The sequence below is a fragment of the Gasterosteus aculeatus genome, chromosome Y (genome assembly GCF_964276395.1).
Source record: "Gasterosteus aculeatus chromosome Y, fGasAcu3.hap1.1, whole genome shotgun sequence".
NCBI classification, from domain to species: domain Eukaryota; kingdom Metazoa; phylum Chordata; class Actinopteri; order Perciformes; family Gasterosteidae; genus Gasterosteus; species Gasterosteus aculeatus.
In genome coordinates, this window is record NC_135709.1 from 9,147,457 (window position 1) to 9,164,421 (window position 16,965).

Genomic DNA, 16,965 nt, shown 5'->3' on the forward strand with positions numbered 1-16,965 from the left:
TGTTCAATGATGTACCTTTGTAGGTACAGCCGCATTCCAGAGTGGGCTCATTTGTGGGAACCTTTTCTGCATATCCTTGCTCTAACATGTTGTTAAGGAAATCAACGTATTGAGCCTTGAATGAACTATTTCTATTAAATCTCCTCTTCAGGCTTTGGAGTCTTTGTAGTGCAATGCAGCGATTATTTGGCAAAACAGGATCGTCAATTCTGAAAGGTAAGTCAATGTAATAATGTTCATTGTTAAGCACTGTCGTACTCTCCACAATTTTCATGAATTTAATGTCTTCTCTTGACATCTCAAGTGGTTCATCACTTGTTCTTTCAGTAAAGTCATGATTATACTGTTGCATCAACATACTTTCCAAGTGTTCCACAGATATGTGATTAGCAGTTACAACAACGCATCCTGATTTGACACCAGTACCTTCAGAGTTTCCAGCACGAAGAGGCCCGTTTATGACCCAGCCAACTCTGGTCCTCACTGGATACAGTCCACCACATTGACTATTTATCAGTTCCCATGGCTCCAAAACTTTAGGCGAGTCGGTTCCAATGAGCAAGTCTACATCTGCATCTACTTCATGTAGCCTAATGCTGCTCAAATACGCCCATTTGGCAACATCATCCTGACATGGCACATTGATTTTAGATACAGGCATTTTTGTTTGTGTCAGAACAGATGGTAGCTCAATAAAGTCATCGGTGTCAAATCCAGACACCTCCAGACCAGTTACTATAGTAGTGCTAATGGTTTTAGTCTGCCCCATTGTCCTCAACACTACATTACAGTTTTTTCCTGATACTCCCAGCCTTTCAGCCATACTTGTAGTACAGAAAGTCCCAGAGCTCCCAGGATCCAGGAAAGCATAAGTATGCACAACTTTATTACTTTTCCGACTTTTCACCTGCACAGCCACAATGGAAAAAACTGCAATATCCTCTTCACCAGCCCCAATATGACCACACGTCTGCTGCTTCCCGGATACAGTGCTCACAGTTTCTTTGGAGGTTATCCTTGTAGTATCCTCCTTCTCCACATGCAGGACAGATGGATGTTTCCTGTGACACACTTCACAATCCAACCGACCCCTACAGTCTTTGCTCGTGTGTCCATGTTTCAAGCACCCAAAACAAACGCCCGTCTCCTTTAGAAACTGAATCTTGTCCTGTTGTGTCTTTCTTCTAAACTGAAAGCATTTTTCCAGAGTGTGATTGGTAAGATAGCAGAACATACATTTGAGCTGGTTACTGTGAGCTGTCAAGTTTTCCATTTCTTTATGTCCATCCTTTGGTGCATTAATGCTCGTGGCAAATGTACCACTTTTCCTTTTCTGCTTAACTTGCATGGATAGCTTTGTATAGCTGGCTGGAGAAACATCATTAATATTTCCAAACAGAGGATCTGAAACAATTTTGACTTGTTTTTCAATGAAATTCACAAAATCAACATACACTGCTCTGCTTCCAGTTTGCTCCAGTATGTCACATGCCACATTTCTCCACTTTTCCCTCAGCTTGTATGGGAGTTTCATTAGGATTGTCCTGAGGTTAGCTGGCATGTCCAACTCCTTCATGTACTTTATATGATGTACTATGTTGGAGCAACCTCGAAGGAACAAAGCGAATGACTGCAGAGCGTTAACATCCTCAGGTTTTATTGAGGGCCAGTTGTTGATTTTGTCCATGTAAGCAGAAGAGATTTTATGTTCACTGCCAAAATGTTCAATCAAAAGCGCTTTTGCTCTTTGATAACCTGGTTCAGAGGGCATATACTGACAACTTCTTACAATGTCTCTTGGTTGCCCCCTAGTGTACTGTTCTAGGAAGTACAGACAATCACTGAAATTTTGAGTTTTATCCTCAATGCAATTTTCAAAGGCTCTGAGAAAAGATTTGAAATACAGGAGATCACCATCAAATACAGGTATATTTCTCATAGGTAGAGCAGAGGCTGTGTTTTGTTGGACCAACAGCGCAGTTATTTCATTTTGACGCTGCATGATATTCAAAATGTCCGGAGAATTGGTGGGTTGATTATCGTCACAAACATCTTGCGAACCAAGTGATTGTGTACCTTGCCTTTGAAACACAGAAATGACATTAGGTATGGGTATTTGTTTTACAACATGTTTGGGTTGAACACCAACAGGGACAGAATTTAACAAGCGACTGGAGGTAGGTTCAGAGCTTTTATTGGTGGGCACATAGCGTTCAGCATTCGGATTTAGTTCATATGTCCCTTGAATTTCTGACCTTTTCAAGTAAGAATTCATGCCATCTGATGTTTGAGATGCACATCTTGACACTTTAGAGCCACACTTTGAGCTTACTTGCAGAACCTCCAATTTTGCATTTGTCACCTTTAATTCTGCCTCCAGAGCAAGTTGTTCCTTTTCTCTCCTTAAATGTTCCCGTTTCTTCCGTAATTCCTCTTGTTCAAGTCTTATTTGTTCCTCCTGCGCCTCCAAAGTGTGCTTTTGTTTTAGAGCAGCCATGCGCTCCTGTAATGCTGCTCTCTCTGCTTGCGCTAATATTTTTGCAGATGCACTGGATGAAATCCTTGACAATTTAGAGCCAGCCTTTGAACGCGCTGCAGAACCTTTATTGGATACACTGTCCTCAGGCCCAATATCAGTTTGATTATCAGGTGGTTTAATTGGAAGTTCATATGAATGGCCTGTATTTGATAACCAGCATTTGACGTCATCAATAAAGCTTGAAAAACACTTCTCCTTTCGTTCAAAATATTTATCTTGTTTCTCCTTCTCATCCTGAGGTATGTCCAGTGACACAAATGATAAATGATGTTGTTTTGCCTCATCAACACATATTATTATTTGATCCAAAAGAGACTTGACTGCATCAATATTGTCTGCAGAATGCATCAACTTATCCATCTGATTCATGTACGATTTGGCTCGTTTGCATTGCATCGATCTCTTTTCCTGACACGTTTGCATAAAAAACATCATTCCTTTAGCAGTAAAACTTGTGCGTCTTCTTGTAGGAAGCGCCGTGTCGCTTTTGGCTTTAGATGCAACGTCAGACATTTTACCCTTTGTTGATGCCGGTCATGTACACACACAGTTGTTTGCAAAGATTGAATACAGCACATACCTTGTGGAACTTTGTTTGTTGCGGTGGTTGCCTTTGTACACGGAGTTGAATGCACGCAGTAGCTGTTGTTGCGCGCGGCCGTGCGCGTTACCTGTGAAGGCTTTGGGCCTTTGCGAATTCAAATTGCAGCAAATAATATCCTCCACTCCGTAGTGCAGCTCCAGCGCTCCAGTAGCTTCACCGTTATCCAGTACGGTGTCCAGGGAAACTTTACACTGTCGGATGGGTCGTATTATTCGATGTTTGCACTGTATCCAGCCCACACCTCCGTCACTCCTAGGCCCTTTCCTTTGTTTGTCTCCCGCATCCAGGTGAGTAATCCACTTTCGAAACGGTAATCCAGCAAACGACAAGTCCAGTATCCACGTAAACCAACGATATATCCAGGGCGGGTTTTTTACTTAATGTAGTGGCTATTTGTCCATAAATTTAAACAAAAACAAATAATAACAAACTTCTCAAATGGCCACTCAAAGCTACGTCATGGTTAGGCTTTACGCAGGTTCAGAGGTACCAAAGCAAAGTAATGTCCATAACAAGATTGAGTTTGAGGCGGTTTATTCACACACATAAGCAAGCTCACAGACATTCTGCTGCCTCTCTCACGCTGGTAAAAAACCATATGCCCTCGTGCCTGAAGTACCTCCCACCTTGACCTACTTATGCAAATGAACATAACACCATGTGACCAATAAACGACAATACGAGTAAAGCATAAATACAAAATACACCAAATTAACTTTAACAGGAAAAGAAAAAGAAATAAGTAAGGCAATAAATTAACTTAAACCCAAAATAAACACAAATAAAAATATAGCTCCAACAGTCACTTTAGCGCAACACATGTAAAGTATAAAAACACATGTGTGGCAAGGGACTCTGTGTGAGCACTATATATATATATATATATATTTTTTTGACGGCCAATAATAGGCTTCTTTAAACGAGCCAAAAACTCACGCGGACGTTGCTATGGGACACAGTTGTTGCTTGCTGGTGACAGTTTGTTTGAACTGGCCACTGGGAGGTGAGCGTTATCGTGTGTCAAAATGAGCAGTGAACCTTCAAATAAAAGCAGCTATAAAAAAGAATGGTAAGCCAAAATGTCATGGGTTAAAGCAGTCGGCAATAACGAAATTAAGCGTTTTGCACAGTATGCTGCCGAGAACTATCCCAGTGAGCACAAGACGTAATTTCAACGTTGAAATATGGTTGAAATCGGGTTGAAATGAGGTCTGAACGTCTAAGACCTCATTTCAACGTCTTTTCAACCGGCTAAAAATGGGATAAAACATCAACGTGCCAGAAAACATCAATTTGTTGACAAATGTGTCATGATGTAACGTAAGGTTGAAAGATAGACGATATTAACGTTAAGATTTTCATAATAATTAATGAACTGGTCGGCGAAATTTGGTCTACGCGAAGACGTAATTTCAACGTATTTAATATTTCACTTAAAACGTTATAAATATGAAACTACGGACTGCGTGCTGTTAATAAGATGCGTTTAAGACATAATAATGCGGGCAGGTTCAAACATTACTTGTAAACACGTGACTCCGCTCACATCTGTAACGCGCATGCGCGAGTTCTTAGACGCCTGCAGAGCTCCGAGCGGACGCAGCACGAAGCGAAGTTACGGCAGCAGAGCGACATGAACGGGCTGATAGAACCACGACTACCGGCTCCACTACTCTGTAAGTACGGGAGTGTTTGAATGAAGAACACCTGGAACTATAACCGGGTGTTTTACTTGTGCTGCCCACCCGATACGGGAAAGACGGCCCTTTTTGTTAAGCTAGTTAGCGTTAGCGCAGGTAGTTTGCTAGTTAGCATGCTAGCGTGCAGCATGATGACCTGGACCAAAAGTAAACATCCCAGAATATTTTTCGTGTGTTTGGTGTTACTAATGCGTTAGGTTGTTGCTGTACCCATAAATGTTATTGCATTTCACATTGAAAATACGTTTTTAAAGCAATGGGGGCTAAATACAGATTGCAAGGGTGAAGGGCTGAATTCAACAAGTTGTGCTCTGTAAACAAGAGGGACAACACATTGTAAGTTACTGCTGCTTAAAGCATGATACTGTGTAATATACCTGGAAATGTTATTCCAGAAATACCATAAGTTGCAGATGAATTGTTATCTTGTTGATAATGTAATAAGTAAACAATCTATAAATTAGGGTTCTAACACACCTGCTGCTGTTATTATTACTAGTTTATTACTGTCATCATAAACCCAAATGACCAACTTTGCCTTTGTGCTTTCCCTCCTCACAGGTTTCTGTGGGTGGTGGTTGCATCTGATGGAGGTTACGTCTGATGATGGTTGTCCCTGCACTGGTCCTGCCTTACCCCTGGCTTAGTAATCCACAATATTAGAATCATTTCTGTCGTAGGAATTGGATGTACTGTACATCTTTAAATTGTTCATACTCTACACACCTACTGCCTTGCTGTTTTCTCCTCAGGTTTCTCCCGGTTGAAGGTTTTTTACATTTTGGGGGTTTTGGGACAGGATGTTGCATGTTTACAGATTGCAAAGCTGAACAAAATAAAATGATTTGAATTGAATAAACACGTTGACCAGAGAAATCTGCAATTGAGGGCTGTTCTCTGCACTCTGACTCCCTTTACACAAAGAATCATCAAGTGAGGATGAGGGAGATGCAGCTGATTTCAGGTATACTATCCCAACTCAAGTGACTCACAGCCACATCTTGTTACAGAATCTAAAAATGAAGTTCAAATGATTCAGAAAAATGGTCTACAAACACAGAATTGTTGTTGTTGAACACAGAAATGTTGTTTCTGCACTTTTAAATCCATAGTTAATTTCCCTGAAATATATATTTTATTTTTGTATTTTTAATTAGGAAAAGTGTTATATGTATAGTGTTATATTTATAATAAATGCAAATTAATAAAATAATGTGTTTGTCCTTGTTAAGGGCTGTTAACATGACAACTGTGACTAAGTATGTAACTTGTACGTTTCCAGCGAGCAATTTATCCGTTGAAACAACGTTTAAAAGACGTCTATGGCCCGACGTTGAAAAGACGTTGCAAATTGGTTCAAAAGTGAAAGTTGTTTCAACGTCTATTCATAGACGTTGAAAAGACGTTTACGTTTAGACCACATTTCAACCAGCGAGCATTTCAACGTTGAAAAGACGTTTAAAAGACGTCTATGCCCGACGTTGAAAAGACGTTGCAAAATGGTTTAAAAGTGAAAGTTGTTTCAACGTCTATTCGTAGACGTTGAAAAGACGTTCGCGTATAGACCCGTTTTCAACGTGATTTATAATATCGGTGGGAAACTTACAAATGTGGACGTAGTTTCTTTTTAAACATCACAATGATATAGCACACAAGAGAGGACGAAATATTACCGTATTAAAAAATCACGTTGAAATGTGGTCTAAACATAGACGTCTTTTCAACGTCTACGAATAGACGTTGAAACAACTTTCACTTTTAAACCATTTTGCAACGTGTTTTCAACGTCGGGCATAGACGTCTTTTAAACGTCTTTTCAACCAAAAAATGCTCACTGGGATGCATTAGCCATGGCACGCCCGCATGTGACACGCGCGTCAGGCTCACTGTAGCGTGCCTCCTTCTCTTTCTTTTTTTTGCTCGCTTCAATGTTCTCACTTTCTGGCTGGTTTGTGGCCCCCGTTGACCCTTTTCTCTCAGTCGCATTTATCGGTTAACCTTTTCCACCTCCCTCCGCCCTGCTTTCTCCATCCCCTGGCCCATTCCCACGCCAGCCCTTCTTTTTCTCCTCTGAATCTCTTCCCCTCGTCTCCTCCAAGGATGGGCCCAAATGCACCGTCTTGCTTGACTCTGCTTCAAAGCGGCTGTAATTGGAACATGCTGAGACGGTTGTGCGGGAGGAGTCTGTCTCTTTTTTTCATCTGAACCTTTTCATCTCTCAATCTCTCAGTCTTTAATTTTTTTTTCAACCACCTCCGCCACACGCAAGCAAACGCGCACACACAGCCTCTGCCTCATTCATAACGTGAGGAAAGACAAATTATAGTCACAGAGAATTTTCCGTAGGCACGGCGCTATACGGAACAGTCAGTGGGTCTTGAAAGGAAAATTGGTAAAAATGTTAAACAAACTCCAGGCCACCAGCATGCTGACTCCCTTATGTGTTATGTATCATTTTCAAATAAGAGGTGTAAAAACAAAACATAATTAAATATATACATATATAAAGAAAGGTACGTTAAAATATTTTGTTGTATTATTATGCCTAATATATATATATTTATATATATATATATATATATATTTTCAATTATAACATGATCTGTACGCAGTGTTTTACTTAAAGTTCCTCTCTTATCTATATCAATCTAAAAGGTTCAAAGGTCACCAATAGCACTTTTCTTGTTGATTAATACTGATCAATAATACGTAATAAGGGTGTAGAAATGAAGGTGAGAGGCTATTACAACCCAGAGGAGGCCGTTTGATGTGTGTGAGGGGAAGAGAAAATTTAGTCTCATATAGCCATAACACAGTCTGTATGTGCCTGGGCATGTCGGTGAGCACGCTGTTTGAGGCTACTGTCGTAAATCTCTACAGTTTGAATTTATTTGATGTGACGTGAACCATGTACAGCCTACTTCCTCGAGCGACTGACGCCCAGCTGCCGTTTCTCTTCTCACCGGCTTCCCGAACTGTATTCCACCTTGCTTCGTGTCATCCCTATGCCGTCTCCATTCATCCCCTCGGTGCTTTGCTTTCCCCCCCTTGAGCTGACCGGCTTGCTCTTTCACTCGGCTCAGGGCAACTACGTAAAACTACAACAGATTCGCACTGCTTGTTTGCTCATTTGGATGACGAAATGTCTACGCCATGTAGCATTCCCTGACGCCATGAAATAAGAATAAACCAGGATGTTCAGGTCTTGAGCTGTGTTGAAGAGGACTAAAAGTGATATTTTTATTGCAATGGTTCACAACCAGCACTTATATGAATATAATTACACAATTATTAATGTGATTTTGCTGATACACTGGACCCTGACTCCTGCGTTTTTTTAACTGGACCCATTTACTGCTGAACGCAAGGAATTTATTTCCATTCATCAGCACCAGCCCAGGGAATGCATGACAAATACAGTACAGCCTTGGTTGGTATTGGCGGTTTAAAAGTCGTATTGCCATTAAAAACGGCAAAATTTGTGTTGTGCACTGTTTGCGGCTCTCTCTAGTCAGATGATGTGAGTGTGCTGAGCAGAAGCCTATTATTGGACTAACACTGGAGTATATTGCCTCTCAGTAGGCCACCAAACGCACAAACCAGACCATCACATCTCCTTTCTCACCTCGCGCCTCTGACGTCCCAGACATTGATCTTGTGTGGCGACTGAGGGAAAATTCATGGCACTCACTGATACTCTCCCTTCTCAATTAATTTACAGGCTACAGTTAGAGGAACAGTAAGCTTAACTGTGACTCAATCTACCTGTACATGGAAATGAGTCCTGACAACCCAAGAGACGAGCCAGATGTGTGCTGTGTGCTACTTAATCTAGTAGAAGACATCGGAGGTGTTGCACATTGAAGTTGACGCTTTAAATAGCAAAACAAAACAAAATAATGCATTTTTCCCTTGTTGACGCAAACATGTGCACAGCCTTGACCGTGCAGTAGCGTATTTCTGGGAGTACTTATGTCCCTGTGTGCCTAAAGCACAGGAAACCGAAAATCTCACTATCAGTCTAAGATATCTGCGTGGAAGCATGAGCGGCCGGATCTCAAAACAACCGCCGAACCAGACAGGGTCTCCAGTGCGACTCCCCGTGAAACCACAGAGCACTCAGAAGGGAGAACAAAAAAAAGGGCACTGAGATTGTCACGACCTGGCTCTTTGGGCCATGACAAGATTGGAGTTGCACTGGTTTCCGAGGTGTAACATTCTTTATTTCACACACAAAACAACGAAAAACCACAACCATTCCAGATGGGATGTGAATGTCAGTATTATTAGTAGTGTAGGATGTGCATGAGGGTAAAGTGTAAATGGTGGGTGTTGTCAAGGGCATTCAACCAAAAGGAAACCGGATTCAACAGGCGGCTGCCTTACCACACCGGACGTCTGCTGGAGAGAGGAGAGAGCGACAGCATGAATGAGTGAACACAGGATTATCACCAAATCTCATTGGAAGGCTGCTGCCTCCAAAGCAGGGGTCGTCACACCTCCTCCCTTTAGACGGGGTCCCAAAAGGGATCACCGCAAACTCCCAAAAACAACAAAAAAAAACATACTACCTTAGCACCCTCCACATTGAAACTACGCCCCAGCTCTGCAACCAGGTACCTAAAAGAAGCATTTTAAGAGAGAGACGAGAACAAAGTGAAGGATGACAGGAGTTACATTTCATAATCACAATATTAACCCTGACCACTACAATTCAGACCATTGACATCAGTGTCACCCAAGCCATCCCGCAGAACTGCCAAGGGACCACGGACTGTATGGCCAAAAACAAGGTCATTGGGACTAAACCCAGTGCTCTCCTGAACAACTTCTCGGGCTGACAACATCAGCCAAGGTAGTCCTTCCTCCCAATCTCTCCCTACCTCTGTGCAGTACGCATGCAACAAGGACTTCAATGTCTGGTGAAAACGTTCAAATGCTCCCTGACTTTGCGCATGATAAGCAGACGCACGGTTATGAGTCACCTTCAACCGTTTCAACACCTGTCCAAACAAGTGCGATGTAAAGTTCGAATCTTGGTCGCTCTGAATCACACGCGGAACGGCAAAAATTGAAAAGAATTGTGTCAAGGCCTTGACTATTGATCTTGCAGAAATTGAACGCAAAGGATATACTGCAGGATATCTTGTTGTCTGGCACATCACAGACAGCAGATAAGAACAACCAGACTTTGAGGTTGGTAAAGGCCCCACACAATCTATGATCAAATGCTCAAATGGTTGACTGATTGCTGGAATGCGACAGAGAGGTGCTGGCTTGATTGACTGACTCGGCTTACCTGTAAGCTGACATGTATGACACGATTTTATGTAATTGGAGACATCACGCTTCAATTTCGGCCAAAAGAAGTATCGTAAAACGCGGTCATAAGTTTTCCTCACCCCCAAATGACCAGATTGCGCAATCTTTAATACTGCGACACGGAATGTTTCAGGCACCACAATTTGAAATACAGGCTCACCAACAAAATCACCTTTACAAGGCACCCATTTCCTCACAAGCAACCCATCCTGGAGAAAATAGCAAAGAGCCACATTTCCAACCTCACTTTCAGGCAAAACACTGGTCAACAAACCAGACAGAGATGGATCAACCTGCTGACTTTCAACCCACTCCGGCCGAGGGACGGATGGGGGAAGATCAGGTAAAGGAATCACCACTTTCGTCTCGCTTTGCTCTCCACTAACGTCTGAAATGGTCCTAGCACGCTGCGCACGGGTCACGGCGCAGGCTGGAAACACATCTGGATATCTCTGACCACAGTCATCCGGCCCAGCAATCACCATTAACTCTGGAGCAACCACAGGAGATGGCGGCACAGAAGGCCAGACTGCCCCACCAGCCAGGTCATTGCCTAGAATCATCTCTACCCCATCAATTGGCAATGCTGGAAGCAAATAACCACCGGGGAATATCAAAGAGATGAGCGCTGGGTTCCACAAAAGATCTCACGATGTAAAGCCAGTGTTAGGGATTTAAGCCAGAAGTGCACCCCTAGTCATAGAATTTGTAGTGCGTGTAATAATGTTTAGTGTTAGAATTATAGTTTGTGTGTTATTAGATATTAGTTATTACGTTAACATGTTAGATGAAGTGAATGCAATTTCAATCAAACACAATTCATAGTCATTTAAATCATATAAACACTGTACACATTAACATTCTGTCATAATGTGATGTTAAAACCTGGGGACGGATGCCAATTGCCGTTCTTTATGGATTTCTCCCAATTTTATCCCCAAAAAGGTTTTTTTGGGAGTTTTTTCTCCTGTCAGGTAATAAATGAACAACTTAATGTAACGCAGCCGACTGAGGCAAAGGTCTTGAGAATTGAACCACATGAACTGTTTTAGATCTTATGATGAAATGTGATGAACGGTGATCATTAATGATGGGTTGTTGTAATTAAAGTGTACTAGTTATAAGATGAAGACTTAAACGATGTATGCTTTGTTAAATTCACTCATTGAGGCATAAAGCCACTGTATCTACATTGAGTGCATTGGAGTGTGAGGGACAGCTAGGACAGAAAGGTTTCAGGTTACAGCTGCAGCTTCACACCTCGACGTGGAAGGGACAATGGAGGAGGTGACCCTTTGGAGAAGAGGCCAATGACATTCAAATGCACCAAGGAAGACACACCTCAAGAGGTTTCAAAGGACCAAAGCGGGGAAAAGACTGTTAGAACTTCTCCTGCAGCCGCGTTGATAAGTCACTTCAGACTTGCTCAGAGGATTCTCTATTTCGCGAAATATTCCACTGTTCGCTTAGTATTTCACTTTGTAATTGTAATCCCTATTACGTTGTTCAGTTATTAAATAACTTTTGATTTTTGAATTTAAACGAATTGACTCATTCGTGTCCTCGTTTCCGGCCGGGACGAGAACAAAGGATTGAGTCCTCCCTCGAGAGCTTCCGAAACCTCAACACCAGGCACGCCAAGACATCCCTGAGAGTGAAGCCGTCAAATATAAAAACTATGTTCAGAGTGGCGTGTCTTCTTCAGCATACGTGTGGACAAGGATACTCACGCTTTACACATGCGGCGGCATAAACAGGAAGGGCACACTCGACCTTTTGTCGGACACATTTGCGAGAGTCTGTAGGGACAGATCGGATATGAGACAGGGAGATTGAGGCCGGTCATTGCGTCCAATCACAGCAGACTTTGTAGTCTCCATTCATAGATTTGATAGCAGGAGGCGACGTCATGAACCACTTTGGCGCCGCTTATCTTCTCAGAGCCATGAATGACGAGTTTGGGGAGAACGATTATGCAGAAGCAGCTGTAAAAGGTTAAGGTTTTGAGACCGCTCTTAATATGACATCTGCATTTGTGCCAAATAGAACGTGCAGCAAAGGTCCAGAGACAGAAACGGATCCCGAGACTCTGTGCGACCATATGGCATCAACTGTAGCCAATCGGCTACCAAGGCCCTGAGATTCTTCTTCTTCTAAAGTTTTACTGTACTTTCACAGTAGCAGATCACAGTTAAACACCATATCTACTGTGTGCAGACGCACACAAGCATACACACACTGTGCCTCTGCCAGACATTCCTTTTGTTTGGCAGGAGTGAGATTTTCCACATCATATCATCTCAAGCCACGGAAAGGAAATTCTTAGCAACTCCAGTCTGTGAATGTGAAGAAACCTGCTTCCTTCACTGCAAACAAAGTGCAGATATGTGTACAGTGGAAAGTTGAGGAAATCGTTTAAGATAGCAAATAGTTCATTTAACCACACTGAGCAGCGTTAGGGCTCAATGGGCTTAGTGTTTCCGGGTCATCTCATGATTGAAAGTCCAATATTTACTTTCATTTCACCTCTGATTGGGTCTCCACCAACTCCTGAGAAAAGAATCTGGCTCTTTAGCTGCTAAACGCTCTACTATGTAAACTTGCTTATCAATAACTTCGTCAAAGCGGGTTCTTTTAGATCAAAAACAGCTGTCTGTTGCAACAACGTTGCAAACAGCCGTGAGACTGACTCACAGCTACGAACAAACTGCAGTTCGGCCAGTCTCACAAAAATATTTGAAACCTAGGGACGTACAATCCAAACTCAGACTGCTTAGTGTGACGTGTAGGAACCTCAGCGCTTACAGGCTTTGACTGCATTGTTCCCTCCGTCCCCGTATGGTGTGAATCCCTCACCCGACCCCCCCAAAACCATCCAACCACTAAGCTCTCAGCTGCCACAACGAATTAATGTGGGTCTAAAGTGAACGCCCGTACAGTGTGTGTGATCCCACCGTCTACGCCAAACATTTGCTTTTGTTTCATGTTCAGTAGGCCTGCCAGGTTTTAATGACCGTGTGCCAGCTGATTATCTAATTACTAATCTAGTACAGAGGAAAAACACCCTCTCTCTCTTTCCCTTTCTCTCACACTTATCAAATTAAGTGGACTGGAAGTGGGCCCGCACTTAATGTTGCCAAAGCGTGTGAAAGGTGTCTTTGCTTGGCTCAGAGGGCCGTGGCCTACTTTTCCCCTCGCAGGAGCACTAGAGAAGCATTTGTTCGCACAGTGAGTCACGTCCCTGTGACTTTAGCATGCAGGGCAGACTCACTGTAGTGAGTAATCACTCAGATCTGCTACCGCCTCCCAGTGGCCAGAAGGTGTCACAGTTCTACAAGCACACACAGCGTCCAGTGCCTCCTCCAAATGACTCCAAGTACACAATACAATTTTTAGCCATGCTGCTTTTTAGATAAATGCTAGAAAACAGCTGCTTGATCCGACCACATCTGCATTTGTATGAATCTGTTTCAACATGTGTATTTTTTTCTGTCCCGCAGGACTACGAGTACCCCAACCACCCCCAGTCCACGCAACAGCAGAAGAACGACCGGTGTCCACCGCCACCCCAGATGCTGCCGCAGAGAGCCTGCGAGGTGCCGGGCTGCCGCTCGGACTCGGAGTGCGAGCGCCAAAAACGCTGCTGCTACAACGGATGCATCTACGCCTGCCTGGAGTCCGTCCAGCCTCCACTAGGTCAGCAGAACCACCAGAGAGTCGCACGCGGTTGTGTTTGAGAAATGGGTGTTTGTTTTTCTCTTGAAAACCCTTCGATAAGTACGGGATCTGTGCCTGTTCTGAACAGTGCTGGACTGGCTGGTGCAGCCCAAGCCTCGGTGGTTGGGGGGCAACGGCTGGCTGTTAGACGGCCCGGAGGAGGTTCTGCAGGGTGAGTGCACACAAACACACAGAGGAAACGCTTTGATTTTAACGCAATCCTGCCTTTGCTCAGTGACGACACCAGGTTTCACTCAGCGCATTTTGTCTTGATTTTACTGTAGCTCGACGTCTGATGTTGATGATTAATAAGGGGGAAGCAGTTTAATAAGAAGGGGCATGTAGAACAATTTAAACCACTAGTATTAGTCTCAGTAAATTCAAATGAGACGAGTCCACAAGATTCATCACAGCTGGACATTCTGGTCGTTCTGCTATTCGTCAATGGATATTATGAAAGGTTGCTGCAGGTTTTCTGAAGTTGACACGGTGGGTTGGAGGATGACAAGTAAACAAAAACAGAAGAAAAGCATACCAGCATCATAAGAAATATGTCTTCTCATGCACCGTATATATTTTCTGTCCACCAGCTGAGGCCTGCAGCACGACCGAGGATGGCGACGAGCCTCTTCATTGTCCCACGGGCTACGAGTGCCACATTATTAATCCAGGAAACCCTGCCGCTGGCATCCCAAACCGGGGACAGTGTATCAAGCAACATGTCAACTCTGGTATGCCGGGAGCAGTTTCCGTGGCTAATATCCATTAATTTTACACACATAATTTCCTATCTAAAATGTTTTCTTTAAAACTAATCTCTTGCTTGTCTGATTTAATGGAACAGAATATAATGGAACGTGTGTGCTCCTTTAAATCCTAGATGGACGAGGACAGGACTCTTTGAGTCTGGCCTCGTAGTCTTGGCACATCGCAGGCTGTTAGCAGCCAAGTTTCTCCAATTGATCTAACAAAAAACTCAAATTGGTTGTCAGGACAGATCGCCTCAGTATATGATTTGTGGCTGAAGCGGTTGGCAGAAACATTAAACTAATGCCTCTCAAGTTAAAAGTCCAACCGTGTGATCATTTTTTTTTGTTTTTTTTACAGAAGGACGTCTCAGGCACAAATACTCCAAGGATTACAAGGACTACTTGGGTAAGTGAGGTAATGTAGACCACCTGAAAAGTCTCTACCATTACTGAATCACAAAGCGGCGCCAATCCTCCAGACGCGCTGATGGCTCTTTCCCTGACAGGTACCAGCTCGAGCAACGGAGTGGACTACGAAAAAAATCATCACAAGCACCTGGGATAAAGTATGTTTTTTCGGTCGCGTCGAATCTTCCCGAAAGACTCCTGCCTCTTAGCTCCTTTTTAAACAAAGGCCGATGTTTTTTCCGGTTCTACCCTCAGATCGGCCCGACCTCAGGCTCACCCACGGCCTTAACACAACCCGAGATATCACCCCAGTCCTGTTCGATCCGCTCTCACCACCGGATCCCACTGACCTTTCACCAGACCTCTAGCGGCTACCTCCTCCTCCTCCTCCCCCTAAAGCCCCGTCGCGCAGCTTGTCCTTACACCGTCTTTTGGTCTCCCTCTCTGGGAGAAAATGTAGCAGTTGATGGTGAAGCAGAGCAGTTCACCGAAGCTGCCCGTCATATGTGTTAAAAGGAAATAAGGAGCCCGCGGTATTTCTTAACAACCCTCCCCGTTCCCTGCAGCTCATTGTTATTCGCACACACTCTCTAACCTTCGAGGCCGGCCAGCGGGGAAAATCAGGCCCATGTGGCTGTGATTCATATTTTGTCTCTCTTGTTCTCAGGAAAATGGTGCTCAAATTTCCTGATCTGAAATCTGGAAGGTTTTAAAGACTGTAAACATTAAAAAAGAAAAAGTCCAGCTGCTGTGGTTCTCTTCTCTGAATCTTATCTAAGTGGGGTTTAATGTTCAAAAATATAACTCAACCTCCAAGTAAAATAATAAGTGCCATATGAGTGTGGGGATGGTGTTGGTTTTAAAGGTTTTTGGAACAGCTGTAGATTAGTTCAAGCCAATAAATGCATAGTGTGATTTCATCTCTATAAAGGATTAAAGCAAATTAAAAAGGTTTATTTGAAAGGGAGATGTATATTTAACAAACATTTGATAGTTTAAAGATTTGGGGGTAATTAAAATTAAAATTTCTAATTATTCCTGAAATAAATAAAACAAATCAATTATGTAACAGTGCAGTATGATTGTTGTACTTTTCAATAATAATACTGCCTCCTTTCAAAATAACGGTCTCTTTGTTGGACACATTTTCACATCCCATGTTGCAATGCAGACTTGTCAAACGATCCTCTGTGTCATTTTCAAACATGGCTGGCTTTAGTCAACCTTAGGTTGTCTCTACTGTCTACTCAAATCGTGCTCAGTTTCATTTCTGTTTGAAGTAACAGGAGAATAGGCAGGTCACATGATAAACTGAAAGGTGTCAAACAAAAGGCTTTGTGTATGTGCAGAGCTAGAGTGATGTCTGAATCTTATTGTTTGACTGGTGCGATTTTGACTTGTGAAATATACATAAACCACATTGTTGAAATAAAGAGTTTTGTCATTCTGTTTTCATGCAAGGGATCTTAAATCTCAAGGAAAAAGTTTGTAATACTGATGAAAAAGCATTGAGAGGTCAAGTAAAGTTAGTCTTTAAATGGTTGTTGTTTTTTCTTTTGCTTTTATATTTAAATTCCCCTTTGCATAGGCTCATATGCATTATTATTCATTCATTATTATTATTATTATCTATTGTGTACAATGAATGGTGTACGCTTTGAGGCAATTGCCGTTTTTGGATTATCTGATTTAAGATTTAGAGGCCTGCACCGTTTAACTACTATGAGCTTGTTAATGCAACCTGAAAACATGCAGTAGATTGTATTCTTATTCGTTTGCAGACGATACTTTTACTAAAATGTGTTAGTGACAGTTCTGTATGTAGTAGCTACGACATCAGTCATTAGGAGAGAAGAAATAGAAACAAATGCCCAATATAAAATGCCCGGTGTACACATTTCAGGTGTTTGATTGAGCTGTTTTCCA

General features: G+C 42.7%; 1 protein-coding gene and 1 long non-coding RNA gene across 3 annotated transcripts; both read left to right on the forward strand.

The window, feature by feature from the left end:
* Positions 1-4,291: 4,291 nt before the first annotated feature.
* On the forward strand, positions 4,292-6,053 carry LOC144391003 (uncharacterized). The gene is made up of 2 exons (XR_013454862.1): positions 4,292-4,819; positions 5,405-6,053. It is a non-coding gene; the product is annotated as an uncharacterized LOC144391003 (long non-coding RNA).
* Positions 6,054-13,494: 7,441 nt separating this feature from the next.
* On the forward strand, positions 13,495-16,472 carry LOC120812530 (WAP four-disulfide core domain protein 1-like). Of its 2 annotated transcripts, none has more exons than XR_005710647.2 (7): positions 13,495-13,541; positions 13,666-13,861; positions 13,971-14,054; positions 14,473-14,613; positions 14,990-15,046; positions 15,138-15,197; positions 15,295-16,472. XR_005710647.2 is itself a non-coding variant. In XM_078097514.1 (7 exons), the coding sequence occupies exons 2-6, from the start codon at positions 13,738-13,740 to the stop codon at positions 15,194-15,196; spliced, it is 456 nt and encodes a 151-aa protein (XP_077953640.1). In that variant the 5' UTR covers positions 13,495-13,541; positions 13,666-13,737; the 3' UTR covers position 15,197; positions 15,295-16,472. The 2 variants fall into 2 exon arrangements, 1 of the variants encoding a protein (XP_077953640.1); XM_078097514.1 differs by having other exon boundaries at positions 14,990-15,037.
* The last annotated feature ends 493 nt before the right edge of the window (positions 16,473-16,965 follow it).

Excerpts from the sequence above, each read along its gene's own strand:
- LOC120812530 (XM_078097514.1), top strand. The coding sequence starts at position 13,738 with ATGCTGCCGCAGAGAGCCTGCGAGGTGCCGGGCTGCCGCTCGGACTCG. Across the intron at positions 14,055-14,472 it reads CCCGGAGGAGGTTCTGCAGG|CTGAGGCCTGCAGCACGACC; the intron begins GTGAGTGCACAC and ends TCTGTCCACCAG. Across the intron at positions 15,038-15,137 it reads GGATTACAAGGACTACTTGG|GTACCAGCTCGAGCAACGGA; the intron begins GTAAGTGAGGTA and ends TTTCCCTGACAG.